We start from the raw sequence: 12,715 nt of genomic DNA on the forward strand, positions 1-12,715 counted from the left end.
GAAAAAAAAAAAAAAAAAAAAAAAAAAAAAGAAAAGTGTATCTTGATTCAGCACAATTATCTTACAGGTTTTTTGTGTCCTTTGACCATTAGTCTGATTTTCATTCTGTGTACATGATTATTTACTTTATAAGGTTTTATAAGGTAAATAAATGAATCTGACCCTGGAAAAATAAGGGTGTAGAGGGAAGATGAAAAAGAAATAAAATGTGTTATATACATGTACCAATTACCTAAAATGAATGTAATCATTGTATATTGCAAACAAGTACTACTAAAAGTGTGTGTTGTGTGTGTGTGTGTGTTTTAATAAAGAAGGATTCTGCCTATGCCATCTGCCAGTTTTCATTTCTTTCTGAATCATCCCATCTCACCACATCTCCCAGTCCCACAGCTCTAAAGATTGGCTGCTGATGTTCAGCTGTCCTTGAGTCTCCAGCTCGGGCTTCTCCCCTGAATTCCACATGAGCAAATCCAACTGCCTCTCTACATCTTCTTGGACTGCTTTACTTTGATATGAGCCAGCTACTGCTTTATTCACATTTTTTAATCTTAATCTTGCCAGTATTATCACCATTTGATAGATGAGGAAATTATTGCTTCAGAAAGTTTACAGAAACACAGTTTGTATGTCGTGGAGTTGGGAATTTGAATCCAAGATACTTAACCTTAGGATTTGTATTTCAAAAACACCATCTTCATCATACAGACACTTCTTTTTTGTATTTTGTCTGTTTTGAAAGTTTCTATTCAGATCTATTAATATGTTTTGCAACTCTCATGTAAGAACAATCCATATTTAAATGCAGTAAAATTTAATATTGAATAGTCTCCTTATTGTTGTTTTAAAATTTTTTGTTTTGTCAGAAAATTTTGGAAATTATTAGGCTCATCAGAAAAACTGGGCTTCTGATAGGAATTGTATTAAATGATGATAAGTTTGAGATGAATTTTATTGTTACTATTGGACCATAATGTAGTTGCTTCTTTTTGATTCTTCAGGAACATTTTGTATACATAAATTGCTTATTCAAATATATTTTTAATTAACCTTGAGAGTGGTTCCCCCAAATTTTGAATTGGTTGTTATTTATATTTTTAAAAACAAATTACTTTGGTTATATTTATCTACTTGTCACTTTATTATCTTAAAAATGTATCCTTTTAGTTTTAAGACATCTTAATTTTGTCTTCAGGGTTTCATATACAGTTATTACTTTTCTTATTATGTTCTCCAATTGTTATTTATTTCCTTGTGCAAATAACTTTTTTGTTCTGCAAATTTCTATTTTCCTCCGATTTTTCCTTGCTTTATTGCATTGGTTAAACTCTCTGAGTGATAAAATATAATAATAGTGAAAGAGCCAATCTTTTTTTCTACTTTTGATAGGCAATCTTGTTTTTCATAATTATGTATGATATTGTACCCTTCTTGAGATTAATACAACAACTTCTATTTATGTGATGTGATTATCACTGTCCACTAAGGCAAGGGTGTATTGAAGTCTCTTACTAGGTTCCTTAATTGGCTGAATATTGTGCTGCAGACATAGGCTATTTATAAACAGCCTCACAAAGAACTATTCTTCTTGTGCATAGAGTTCTACAAAGCTTGTTTAACCTAGAAGAAGTACATTAGATGTTGGGGAAACGACTTGCTGAAAGTGAGGACACTGGTATCAGTGGGTGTGAGATGATAGAAGAATAAAGTGAGGATGAAATTACCTAGACAGAAGGGTAAGCAAGCCCAGGGATAAGTGGTTTCTTGACGGTGGTCCACGTAGACCGACATACCTTTTTTAGCTTCCGTAGTCCTTGAGAATGTCATTCTCTTATAATACAGTAAGAAAATCATATTTGGTCATTTGCCATGTAAACTTGTACTTTATTTTTAGGGCACAGCACTGTGGCCTATGGTGGACATATTTCAATGCAAACATTTTAAGAAAAGAGTGTTTGAAGTTGTTTACTCAGACAATTTCCTTATTTGAATTATCTAATCCCCTCCTGACTCCAATAAATAAAGATATTACCTTACTTTTGGCTGTGAAAGGCACATAGGTTTCTCTTTTGATAGCAGTGACTCCTGAGTGCAGGACGGTGCTACTTTTAAATATTTATTCCAGTCATTTTATTTACCTAAGTAGGAAGCAGTAACTGGTACTCAAATGTTCTTAAATTTCAACCCCAGTTTTGCCTCTTACTAAGTAATGTGGGCAGCTTCAGTATTCTCTGAGCTTCACTTTTCCAAGTTTTACAAAAAGACCCAATACCCCTCGGAGGACTGTGATGAGGATGAAATGAAGAGGAATTTAAGAGGAGCTTGGCGTGCCTTAGACACCCAGGGAATTTCAGAATACTGAAGCTGCCTTACAAACTCCACAGCCACTTCATGGCACGAACACATCGTAAACCCCAGTTCCATGGCGTGCCCTTGTTTGAGTCAGAAATTTTCAATTTCTTATCCGAATAAACTGTAACACTGCAGCGCTCTTTTCTGCTCGGCTTCTTCTTGCAGATTGACTGACTGATCTGAGTTCTGCTGCGGAACACAAATGTGGCGCACTCCTAATTAGAGTTTATTTAACACAGGGGACCAAGTGCTGCTCATGAATATTGATTCCCACTAGCAGCACTGACAAGCACATTATTATGCACCTTACATGGAACTCACTGTGTGCTTTACTTTTGACCTACAAATCTGCGATTTCTGAGAAAGTCAACGTGTGACAGCAATTTGGGGTCACGTGGGGTATGCTGCAGTAAAACTCAGAGGAAGCCTGAGGAAGTTGAAAGTTATACTTTGGGCGGTCACTACAGATATAATTAATGGCTGTAAGGCAGAACACAGATAAATAGAGAACACAGCTTTTGCCTCAGCTGCATTAATAGAAAGTAGAGGAATCAGGCAAAAGAGAAATTTTGTGATCCCAGAGACTGATTCATGATGTATGGCAACATTAAGTAGTCATAGGAAGCTTGTATCTAAGAATAGTTTTAGACTTACACACATCGATTTAGGTCTTGTGAAAGCAGTAGCAGAAAGAAAATCATGTGAGCTAAAATACAAGCTTTTCCACAAATGCAGCTACAGAGGACATCAGAAGGATGCCAGATTGTTGCCGATAGGGAATAGGAATTAAGCCTAAGGCGGGAAATTAAGGACTAGGGCCAGATGTTATCTTCATGAGCCCTTTTACTAACCAGCAGCTAGGTTCAAGCAGACGAAACCAAATTACTTTCTCCGAAATATCATTTTAGTGTTCCAAGATTTGCTTACTTTGTGAAAAACTTCCCTAAATGTGGATGAAGAGATAATTATCACAGGGGACTTAATAATACAAATGGCTGATGTTAAATGAGACTTTCTTTTGTACGAGGCATTCTGCTAAGCTCTGTATCTACGTTTTATCATGTCACTACTATCCTGTCAACAGTGGTAATAGAGAACCATCAACACCCCCATTTTCATGAAGGTTAAGCATGTTCTCTAAATTGTCTCAATTGTTAAAATACAGGAGTTGGGATTTTGAGCCTCATAGTGTCTGACTCCAGTACCCTAGCTGGAACCGTTAGACAAGAATGTCTTCACTACAAGGATGGAATCCCTAGGAACTGCTCTGGGATCTGTGCTCCCCCAGTCTTCAGAGGCTTAAGCAAGATTTACCTAATTTTCTAGCCCCCCCTGAAAGCTTGTCATCAAAAGTAGGCGGCAGGTAAGAGGTTCAGGGAAGAAGCAAGACGAATCCGATTGCAACAGTTGCAAGGGTATTTTTAGAGAGCAAAGGCCTGGAGAACAGTGCCATGGGCTGTAGTGTGAGTGTGTGTGTGTGTGTGTGTGTGTGTGAGCGTGTGTGTGCGTGTGTGTGCATGTGTGTGTGTGTGTATGCAGTGAGGAAGGGTGTTTTCAGAGAGGCAGAGTCATTGTTAGGGTGCCTTTTACTGGATTGGACTTTATTTGTACCTACATTATACCCGGAGCCGTTTATAAAGTGGGGTTTTAGGTTTCCACAAAATTCAACTTGGTAATTCTCTATTTGGGTTACTGTGCATCAAATTGCATTTATACAGTTTCCGAACTGTATGTTACCATGTGTTAAATAATAAAGTTTAAGGCACTAATTCATTCATTATGAAGGGAAAGGAGCATCTGGTGTGAGCCGACAGTTATTCTGTTACACTGTTTATGTGTGTGTGTGTTTGTATATGTGTGCACTCAGATAAGCATGTGTCTAAGTGGCATTTCCTCTACCCGAATTAATAGGTCAATGAACCAGTCACTGAGGAATTTGATGGTCCCAGTCTCCACGAAGTCCTCCCATGGAGTCACCATTATTATCACCATTTTACAGATGAGGTAAATGAGGTAGTGAGAAATTAAATAAATTTTCAGTGTGAAATACCTATGGTTTTAATGGTATTAGGCATAGACAGCCTTGCTTCAGAATCCATTTCCTTACCTACCATACTCCTGTTTCCCACTATGACCAATGCTCTTTAACACTTGCAGCAAGGCTCATATACGTGTTATACTTTTGGGTAAATAATATGTAGAAATGTGGAGGAGAAGGGAAAAATGAATGGATGAAACATTAGATCAGTCATTAGAATGATTATTTGATTGAGACACTTATTTGATAAGACTGTGTATGTACTTGGAATATGAATTTGTGTTTGGCTGAACATTACTAGGTAATCAGACATTGATCTGAGTGTTGATTATCACTGTGGAAGACTGGTACGTATCTATTTCGTATTCCCCGCTATAATCTTACATAAATCTTAACAAGATTTTACCTAATTATACCATTTGAGTTTTATTATTATATTAATATTTGTTTTTTGAGTTACCTTTCACTAGTAACCATTTTCTAATTTTAATTTTTGACCAAATAAAAGGCCATATTAAGGACTATCTAAAGGTAGCAATATTTAGTAAAAATCACTAGGGGTTTAAACTGCTAACTCAAAATATGGTATCTGCCCCCAAGGCTTAGTCCAATGGTGTGGTTTCCTTTCAATATTTGTTCACCAGTCTGTGTGTATTATTTGTTTCTTGGACTTGGCTTTTTGTGTTTTTGTAAAAGTGTAAGTAAGAAGGAAGAAGGGATATGCTACTTTGAAATCAAATATGGCTTAGCAATTTAATTTTCTGAAAATTAAAAAAGAATCACACACAGATGCTTTAAACTAAACAGTGGTTTATATGCATTGTCTAATGAAGGGTGTCTAAGTAAATCATTGTGTCAAACCAGCATCTTAATATGGTTTTATTCAGCCCGGTGCTTGGTCTCAACCAGATGTTTCTGTTCTTAGAACCCTCTTCTGTTACTGACTGACACCAAGTAACACATATAATTAATATGCAAATAAAATTATCTATATAATTAGTGCTTGGAGACAAGATTTTTAAATAGTTCTTGTCTGCACAGATCACTTCACATATTTATATTTTTGAGGACGGTAACTAATTATGTGGCTTTCCCACAACTGTGGCTAATTTGGGACAATTTCTAGAAATCATGTCTTAATTAGATAAAACTAATTTTTAGAGGTAGTTTGACACTTTGCTTCTTGATGTAGCTAGCAAGAAGATATCTTGGCCCAAGATAAAGTGAAAATACGTGAGGATCTAGTTAAACCTCTAGTTGGTTTAGAAACATTTCAGGCCATCGGGGCTTAGAGGAATGAAAAGGAAAAGGGGTACATTTGAGCCATTTGATAAAATGGATAATGCCTGGCACCAGGTGCCTATGGATCTTGCAGTAACTCCTTCACTACCCACTGTCATGCCAAGCAACTGGTCTTTTGTCCACATTACAAAGATGAAAGGAGAACACAATACCTAATTTTTTATGCTGCCGTTCAAACTAAACTGTATGGGTGGAAGGAAGGGCGATCTCTTTCACATGAAAGAATCAAGATGGTGTCCGAATTATTGTAAACATATTCTAGAATCACTGTAAGTTTCTGTGATCTTGGAGGCATATTTATGAAATGTGTAGTTCTAATTTTAGTGGTGCACATTGCAAAAACATAGAGGTCGATAATATTAAAGGAAAATGGTTTATGCTGGTATAGATTAATTTTGAGTTACGTTTACTCAATCTGTTAATGTCTACATTTGTATCACAGCCCCTTTAAAATATCAAAAACTAAGACAGTGATCAATAATTGTCACAAATACCAGTCTGCTACATTTTAAAAGATTAACCAAATGCTTTGTTTACTTGTCTTATGTATGTCTTTTCTTAATTTCATAGCCTTTATATTTATTTGTGGTATTGCATATCATAAATACAATGAAGTCAGGAGTAGCAGTCACTCCTACTCTGTAATATGATTACAGACATCAATGGAATGCTTTCTTGGCTAGAAGAAGGACTTCTTCTCCTTCTTTTTTTTTGGTACAGGGGATCGAACTCAGGTCCTTGTACTTGTGAGGCAGGCAGCAGAACCACTGAGCTAAACCCCCCCGCCCAAAGAACTTTTGCATGAACACTTCAATGCTTGGAAATCCATGAAATGTACACTCTTCACATTCTTCTTCCTTGAATTTTTTCTAGCTCATATATATGAATTTCATTCAAAAATTGAAAAATTTCACTCTTTGGCCTAAATGGATTAAAGCACTGAGTTAGGTGAAGAAGGCATGCAATAGTGAATTAAAAAAGGAAAGATCTAGTGCTTAGCTTTGTTTTGACAGTAAAAGCCTCAATAAAGGGAAACCTTGGTATGAGAAGGCCCAGGGAAGCTACAACTGGGCCTTTCAGTAGATCAAACTGCTGAATGCTTGACACTATAAAGACACGTCCTATTTTCTAAACTTTGCATTTATTTTTGATATTCACTGCTATGTTCTGTTTTCATTCACGGTTGCAAGGACCAGACTATATATGGCCCATGGTTGGTGTTCAATAAACTCTAGTTTTCTCTTATTTCTTTGTAGGGCCAAAATGATTCCTTTCTACACCCTTGTCTCTTTGAGATTTTTCTCTTTTTTGATTTAAGCCTTGTTCTACTGCTTTGCTTTTGTTTTCTCTGAGGAAAAATTTCCCTCATGAAGACCGATTTATTTATTGTATATTTTTACATCATAGTATCTCTGAATCATACAGGAGAACTATTTTTTTGCTTTCCTTTTAGATGTCAGGAGAATTTAAATACAAGAACATGCTCACCACCCTTAGCTCATCAGCTCCGAGGTGATCACTTATCAGTGCTGAAACAGTGTGGCTAATCTGTCTGTGTCTACTCATGTGGGATCTGCGCTCATGAGGGGCTGCTTCTGGAGATAGCAGATGCAGATAACTGTCATTCTTGCAGATCAAACAAATGTAAGATAGCACATGAGCTGCCTGTGATCTTATCACCTCTACAAACTTGCTTCACTAGACTGTTTGGAAGTTAAGTATGAACTTTATCTTACAGATAGAGATTTAATTTTAGCGGGGCCCAACTTAAAAGCACTGCTACAATAGTACCTCAAATTTTCAAGGCTCTTTAAAGTTTGAGTATCCGAATATTCCAAATATTGAACATCTGAATTTTCAAAAAGGACTTACTTGTAGTGCATTTTATTTTCATCCAAGGCAGACTGGACAGATTGGTATTCCTTCTCACTAACTCGGAAATCCACTGTCATGTTAGCAGCTACATGGTGTGTGGCATCTGGATACCAGAAGTCAAGCTGCAGAGATGAGTTCACTGTTAGCCATGGTTGTTTGTGTGATCACCAGTACATATATACTAAGACCTGACCGTGTGCTCTACAGCGCAGTAGGAATTTGGGGTTCAGTGTAACTAAGTCTTTCACTCCTCTTTTAAGGAAATAATGAGACTTTTCTTTTTCTTTTTCTTTTTTTGGACATGCATTTAAGAACTATTGAATATTAAGGAGTGAGAAGAGAACATTTGTACTGATTACTATTTCAAGACATTGTATCTATCAAGGTAGAAAGGACGGCTGGCTCTTTTGGTTAATCTCGTTGCTTTTCCTGTTTTGGAGTTTAATAGGATTATTCCATAATTGATTTAGCCATAGTACTGGTTCCCCTGGGCATTTATATAGAATATCTGCTCCCTCCCCATTCAGCTTCAAAACCAGATGTCCCTGTAAATTCTGGAATTCCTGGAGGGTTTGTATACAGTGAGAAGACAGTCTCCCAGCCCTGCCACTTTCTAAAGCAATCTATCTCTGGACAAGTTACTAAAACTCTGAGCTTCAGTCCTCTCCCCTAAAAAAGTCGGGCTGATAGGACTCCCTGGAGAGTGTAGTGGAGATTGCAAAATGAGTACAAGGTCTGGGGCTTGCAGGGATTTAGTAAGTGCTGATTCCTATTCTCTATGTTCCCCTAGCTGAGACTGTCAGAAATTTGGTGAATGGGTCTAAAAGGATAACATTCAGGTTAAAATAGCTTTGAAAAGATTCCAATTCTTGTGGCTGTGAAAAATCCTACTCAACTGTGAAACCAAATGAAGTGAAAGTTTTATTGAACACCAGACACAGACTTGGATATCAGAATTGAGGAAACTAATAAGGGAACTTATGAAAAGAAGAAGAAGTTTTGTGTGGGACATGAAGCTCTAGATACGTATTTCCAACATGTTAACCAACACCAGAGGAAGGAACAGAGCGTCCCAGAAAATCAAGGAACAAGCCAACTTGTGTCATGAGAGTCAATGGACAAAGAAATCCTCCTGCAGAAGAAGTTGGCAGAGTTTCAGCTTGAAAAGTAAGACTTAGCCAAGTGAGAAGAGAACCACATTCTTTTTGAGAAAAAGGATGTAAGATGGGTGATGTTCAGATGTCCATGGAGCTTAAAGAGAGAGTATAGGAGCCAGAGAATAAAGAGGACTACGGTTTGACAGATCACAAAGAACTTTGAATACTATATCAACAGCCATAGAAGATACAGAAAATGCTACCTACCACAGTGATTATCATGGCCAGGCAGCTTTGGAGAACTTTTCAAAGCCTACTTAGTCTATACAAGAACCTCACAGAATAGGTGTGATAACGCTACTTTTTACAGAAGAAGAAATCGAGATCTTGTGAGGTTCAGTAATTTGCCTAAGGTCACAGAGTCAGTATAGAGCTGGGAGTTGAACCTCAGAAGTTGGCTCTGAAAAACATGCTTTTTCCATATGAGGCTGCAATTCAATAAAGAGCTTGAAATGGAAAAATGCAGTTGTCAAGATTTAGAGAAAGCAATCAGATTGCAATGCAGACAAGACTAGAACCCCGGATGCTAATTAAGGCATTATTGAAATTATCCTAGCATTAGGCAGGCAGAACAGTGGCAGTGGAACGGAGAGGCAGATATGGGAAATATTTGGGAATTAGAATAAGTAGAAATTTTAATTGTTTTGCTGTAGTGATAATAGGGTAAGACTAGAATTACTACCAGATTTGTTTGGGTGTTTAAATCTGACACATAATCTTGGTCTTCTAACTTACATCTTTGAACTTCAGTTTCTCTGTCTTAAATGGGTTAAATTATGACTGCAAATCTATTGGAAAATCTGAAATAAAGTAAGGAAGGTGGCTGGCACAATGAGCTTTGTGTACAGAAGCAGCTGCATAAATGATAGCGTGGTTATTTTGAACTGTTGGATTTTATTTATTTACTTACTTATTTTTTTGGTACCGGGGATTGAACTCGGGTCCTTGCGCTTGCAAGGCAGGCCACTGAACTGCTGAGCTAAATCCCCGGCCCAATCTGTTGGATTTTAAAGGATTGATCTAACTTCAAAAATCTTTTCAAGTATAGCTGTTCCTGGAGAGGGCCACACCTTGATATCAGCCAGGACTGTGACATTATCAGTCTGTACTGTAACAGAAAGTGTGTCACCAAAGGAGATCGGAGCAGGAGTGGGGAGAGTTGCCAGCAATGGGTGAGGAGGGAAAAGAGAACCTGGTAAAGATACGAAGAACATCCCATCATTTTAGTTTTACTTAGAAAAAGCTGTTTCTTGCATAGATTTGTGGAGGAAAAACAAATAGTATCCTATGAAAACAAAACCAAAACCAAATGAGGTATTGGCCCCTGACTGAATTATCCAAGTAGCTCTGGCCTTTTCCCTTTATGTTTGATAGTCTTTGGTTGCCCCGTGGGTGTTAAAATAAAATAAAAAAGAAGCAGCTTTTAGAGAACAGAAAGAACAGATGAAATATTCCCAAACGCTTTACCTCATTGGTTTTGGCCAAGTCCTTTATGATGCTTGCTTGTTTTTCATCCTGGGGCTTCACACGGAACACCTTGTCCCTTCAAGAAGCAAATGACAAAAATGTGAGCTGTAAAGAAATATTCCTTCATTCCCTTCCAACCCAGAGACTGGCACAGAGGGTACTGAGATTTACCTGTCAAAGCGGACAGGATCAATTCCAAGGGCCACAGTGATCAAACTCAAGGTCAGGATGAACTTCATGATTCTTCTTTGCTTGAAGTGAGACCCTCTGCCAATTTTATGTCTCAACCTTTATCTGGAGGAGCAGCTGATTTCCTCTTGGGGTTTCATAGCATGAACTGCCCCCTCCGTTCCACCCCCCCGTGCTTTCTCATTTAGGGAGAGAAGGGAGACTACTAACACCAAATGGCCATGCCACTCTAACTTTTATTCTAGAGAATGCCCATTTTATAGAAAAAGGACAGAGGCAAATTACTTTACCACAAACACTGCCAAAGTAATGCAGCCTATATGTTCACAAAGCTGGGACCTAGTTCTGCTTGTTCAAAAATAAAGGGTCACCACACTTTTGTTGAATGAAGGAAGATACTGGTTTTAAATTTGTACTTGCAACTTGAGAAGAATCTGAGTACTGGTTACAGAAGCTTCGTGGGTGGTCCTCCACAACATAAAATGTGTTTGAAGCTTGACTGTAATTTGTTAAATTAAAAGCATTGAAATTTCAAGACATTTAGAATATCTTAAAAATGTAGATACTATAGAAAATGTTGATGTATTCATGATCTAGATTTTAAGATAGATTTGCTCTCATTTTATTTTTTATTGGTACACTTTTATGATACACAGTAAATATATTCATTGTGGGGAATTGGTACATATACATGTTGTAATTTAATCCTTTTTACTTATCTCTCTCCTCATCTTCCTCCATGTTCCCTCATCCCCAGATCCCCTTCCCGTCTCCGCAAAGAGAGCTTTCTGTTATCTGTTGTCTCTTATTTTGCTCTATGTCTCAACTCTTCTTGTCTTCTTCCTATGGCCAGAGACAACCCGTATTTCTAAAACAGGTTGAGGACTACTTGAGGAAAAGAAAATACTGGACATTGTCTTTAGGATCTGGATGCTGTGGGCGCCAAAAAATTGTCTTTGAAAATTGAATTAATGATAGACATTGGTTTACCAAGTAAAAAGTATGTGGAGACATCTTTAGTTTTGAATACAATTCAGTTAATTATGGGTTGTTTGGGAGAATAATACCGTTGCCCAGAATCATAGATAAATTAATAGAGTGAAGTGAATTTTTAAAATCAGATGGCTTGAAATTTCTTTTTAAAAACTATTTCCTCACTTTGGCAAATGTATTGATGGTCATATATGAAGCTTCTTGGAGTTATCTTTATACTTTTAATGATCAACTAATATTGCTGGGCAGATATCCCTGCTGCATGTATAACAACAAAATCTTCATTCCTCTTTATTCGAAGGGTGTGTTACACAATCCCCCAAAAGTATCTGTTTGCCTCAGTCCTGAAGATAAGGAAGAGGAGAGATTCACAAACACCTTCACGTTTTGGACTTTGCTTCACAGCAGTAGAACCCCTCATACTTACTCCATCATTTTCGATTAAAGGTGCTTTAATCAGGGCACAATGAAAAAGAATGAGCTTGAAAAATAAGGATTTAGGCAGATATCACCTGAGTGGCTCCCAGAGTGCCGACATCATTTTGAGCATTTTGTCATTCTGGGCCTTGGACGTCTTATCTATAAAATGGGAATGCTAACGTGACTCTAATAGGTGACTTTGAGGGCTGACGAGGATAACATGCACAGGGGTACGGTGGGGGCTGGAAACACGAGTCTGCCCTCCCGAGAGTTCTCAGGTTATGTAAGCAGAGGCACAGAGCCGGGCACTCCCAGGCTGTAGGACTGAGGAGAATCAGCATATACGACAGGGTAGATTAGAGCAGTGTCTGTGACCGGGAAGGAAGAAGCCGCTCGGTTCGGTTTAATGAAGACGAGCAATAAAGTTTTGTGCTGTTTTTGAGGTCTGTTTTCAGATTCAAAAATTAAAAATTCCACTGAATGTAATTTTGCAACATAAGGGATGTTAGAAGAATAAAAATTGAAATCTCCTTTAGTCTTTTTAAATTTTCATTGAATTTATTGGTCCATTTTAGGTATACAGTACAGTTACATTCATCATTGGGATCTTGTACCTCTACATGACAGATCTTAGTTCTCATTTTTCCCCTTACCCTGCCCTCCCTTCACCCCTCCTCCCTTCCCTATTTACGAAGACTTTGTTTCCATTTTTTCCTTTTCTCCTATTTTTTTCTTTTCCCTTCTTTCTCCTACCTTTCCTACTCCTTTCATCTTAACATTGTAATCTCTGGAATCATTTCTTGTGTGACTGGTTTTTAAAGTTGTACAGAGAAGACTTCAGTGTCTGATGTTTTAAAAGTCAAATAAGAAAGGCACCTCTGTTTTATTTAGGTATATAAATGGGTGTTTTGAGGATTCTGAT

At 37.5% G+C, this 12,715-nt stretch overlaps 1 protein-coding gene across 1 annotated transcript in view; it reads right to left on the reverse strand.

The window, feature by feature from the left end:
* Cpa3 (carboxypeptidase A3) overlaps positions 1-10,454 on the reverse strand; it is a 25,402-nt gene extending 14,948 nt beyond the window's left edge. The window contains exons 1-3 of the mRNA XM_010625285.2: positions 10,363-10,454; positions 10,192-10,267; positions 7,565-7,689 (exon numbers count right to left, since the gene is read on the reverse strand). Of these exons, the coding sequence (XP_010623587.1) occupies positions 7,565-7,689; positions 10,192-10,267; positions 10,363-10,430 (269 nt within the window). The 5' untranslated portion in view covers positions 10,431-10,454. The remainder of the gene's footprint in view (positions 1-7,564; positions 7,690-10,191; positions 10,268-10,362) is intronic.
* Between the last annotated feature and the right edge of the window lie 2,261 nt (positions 10,455-12,715).

The sequence above is a fragment of the Fukomys damarensis genome, unplaced genomic scaffold, assembly GCF_012274545.1.
Source record: "Fukomys damarensis isolate Sample0158 unplaced genomic scaffold, DMR_v1.0_HiC HiC_scaffold_37, whole genome shotgun sequence".
Lineage (NCBI taxonomy): Eukaryota > Metazoa > Chordata > Mammalia > Rodentia > Bathyergidae > Fukomys > Fukomys damarensis.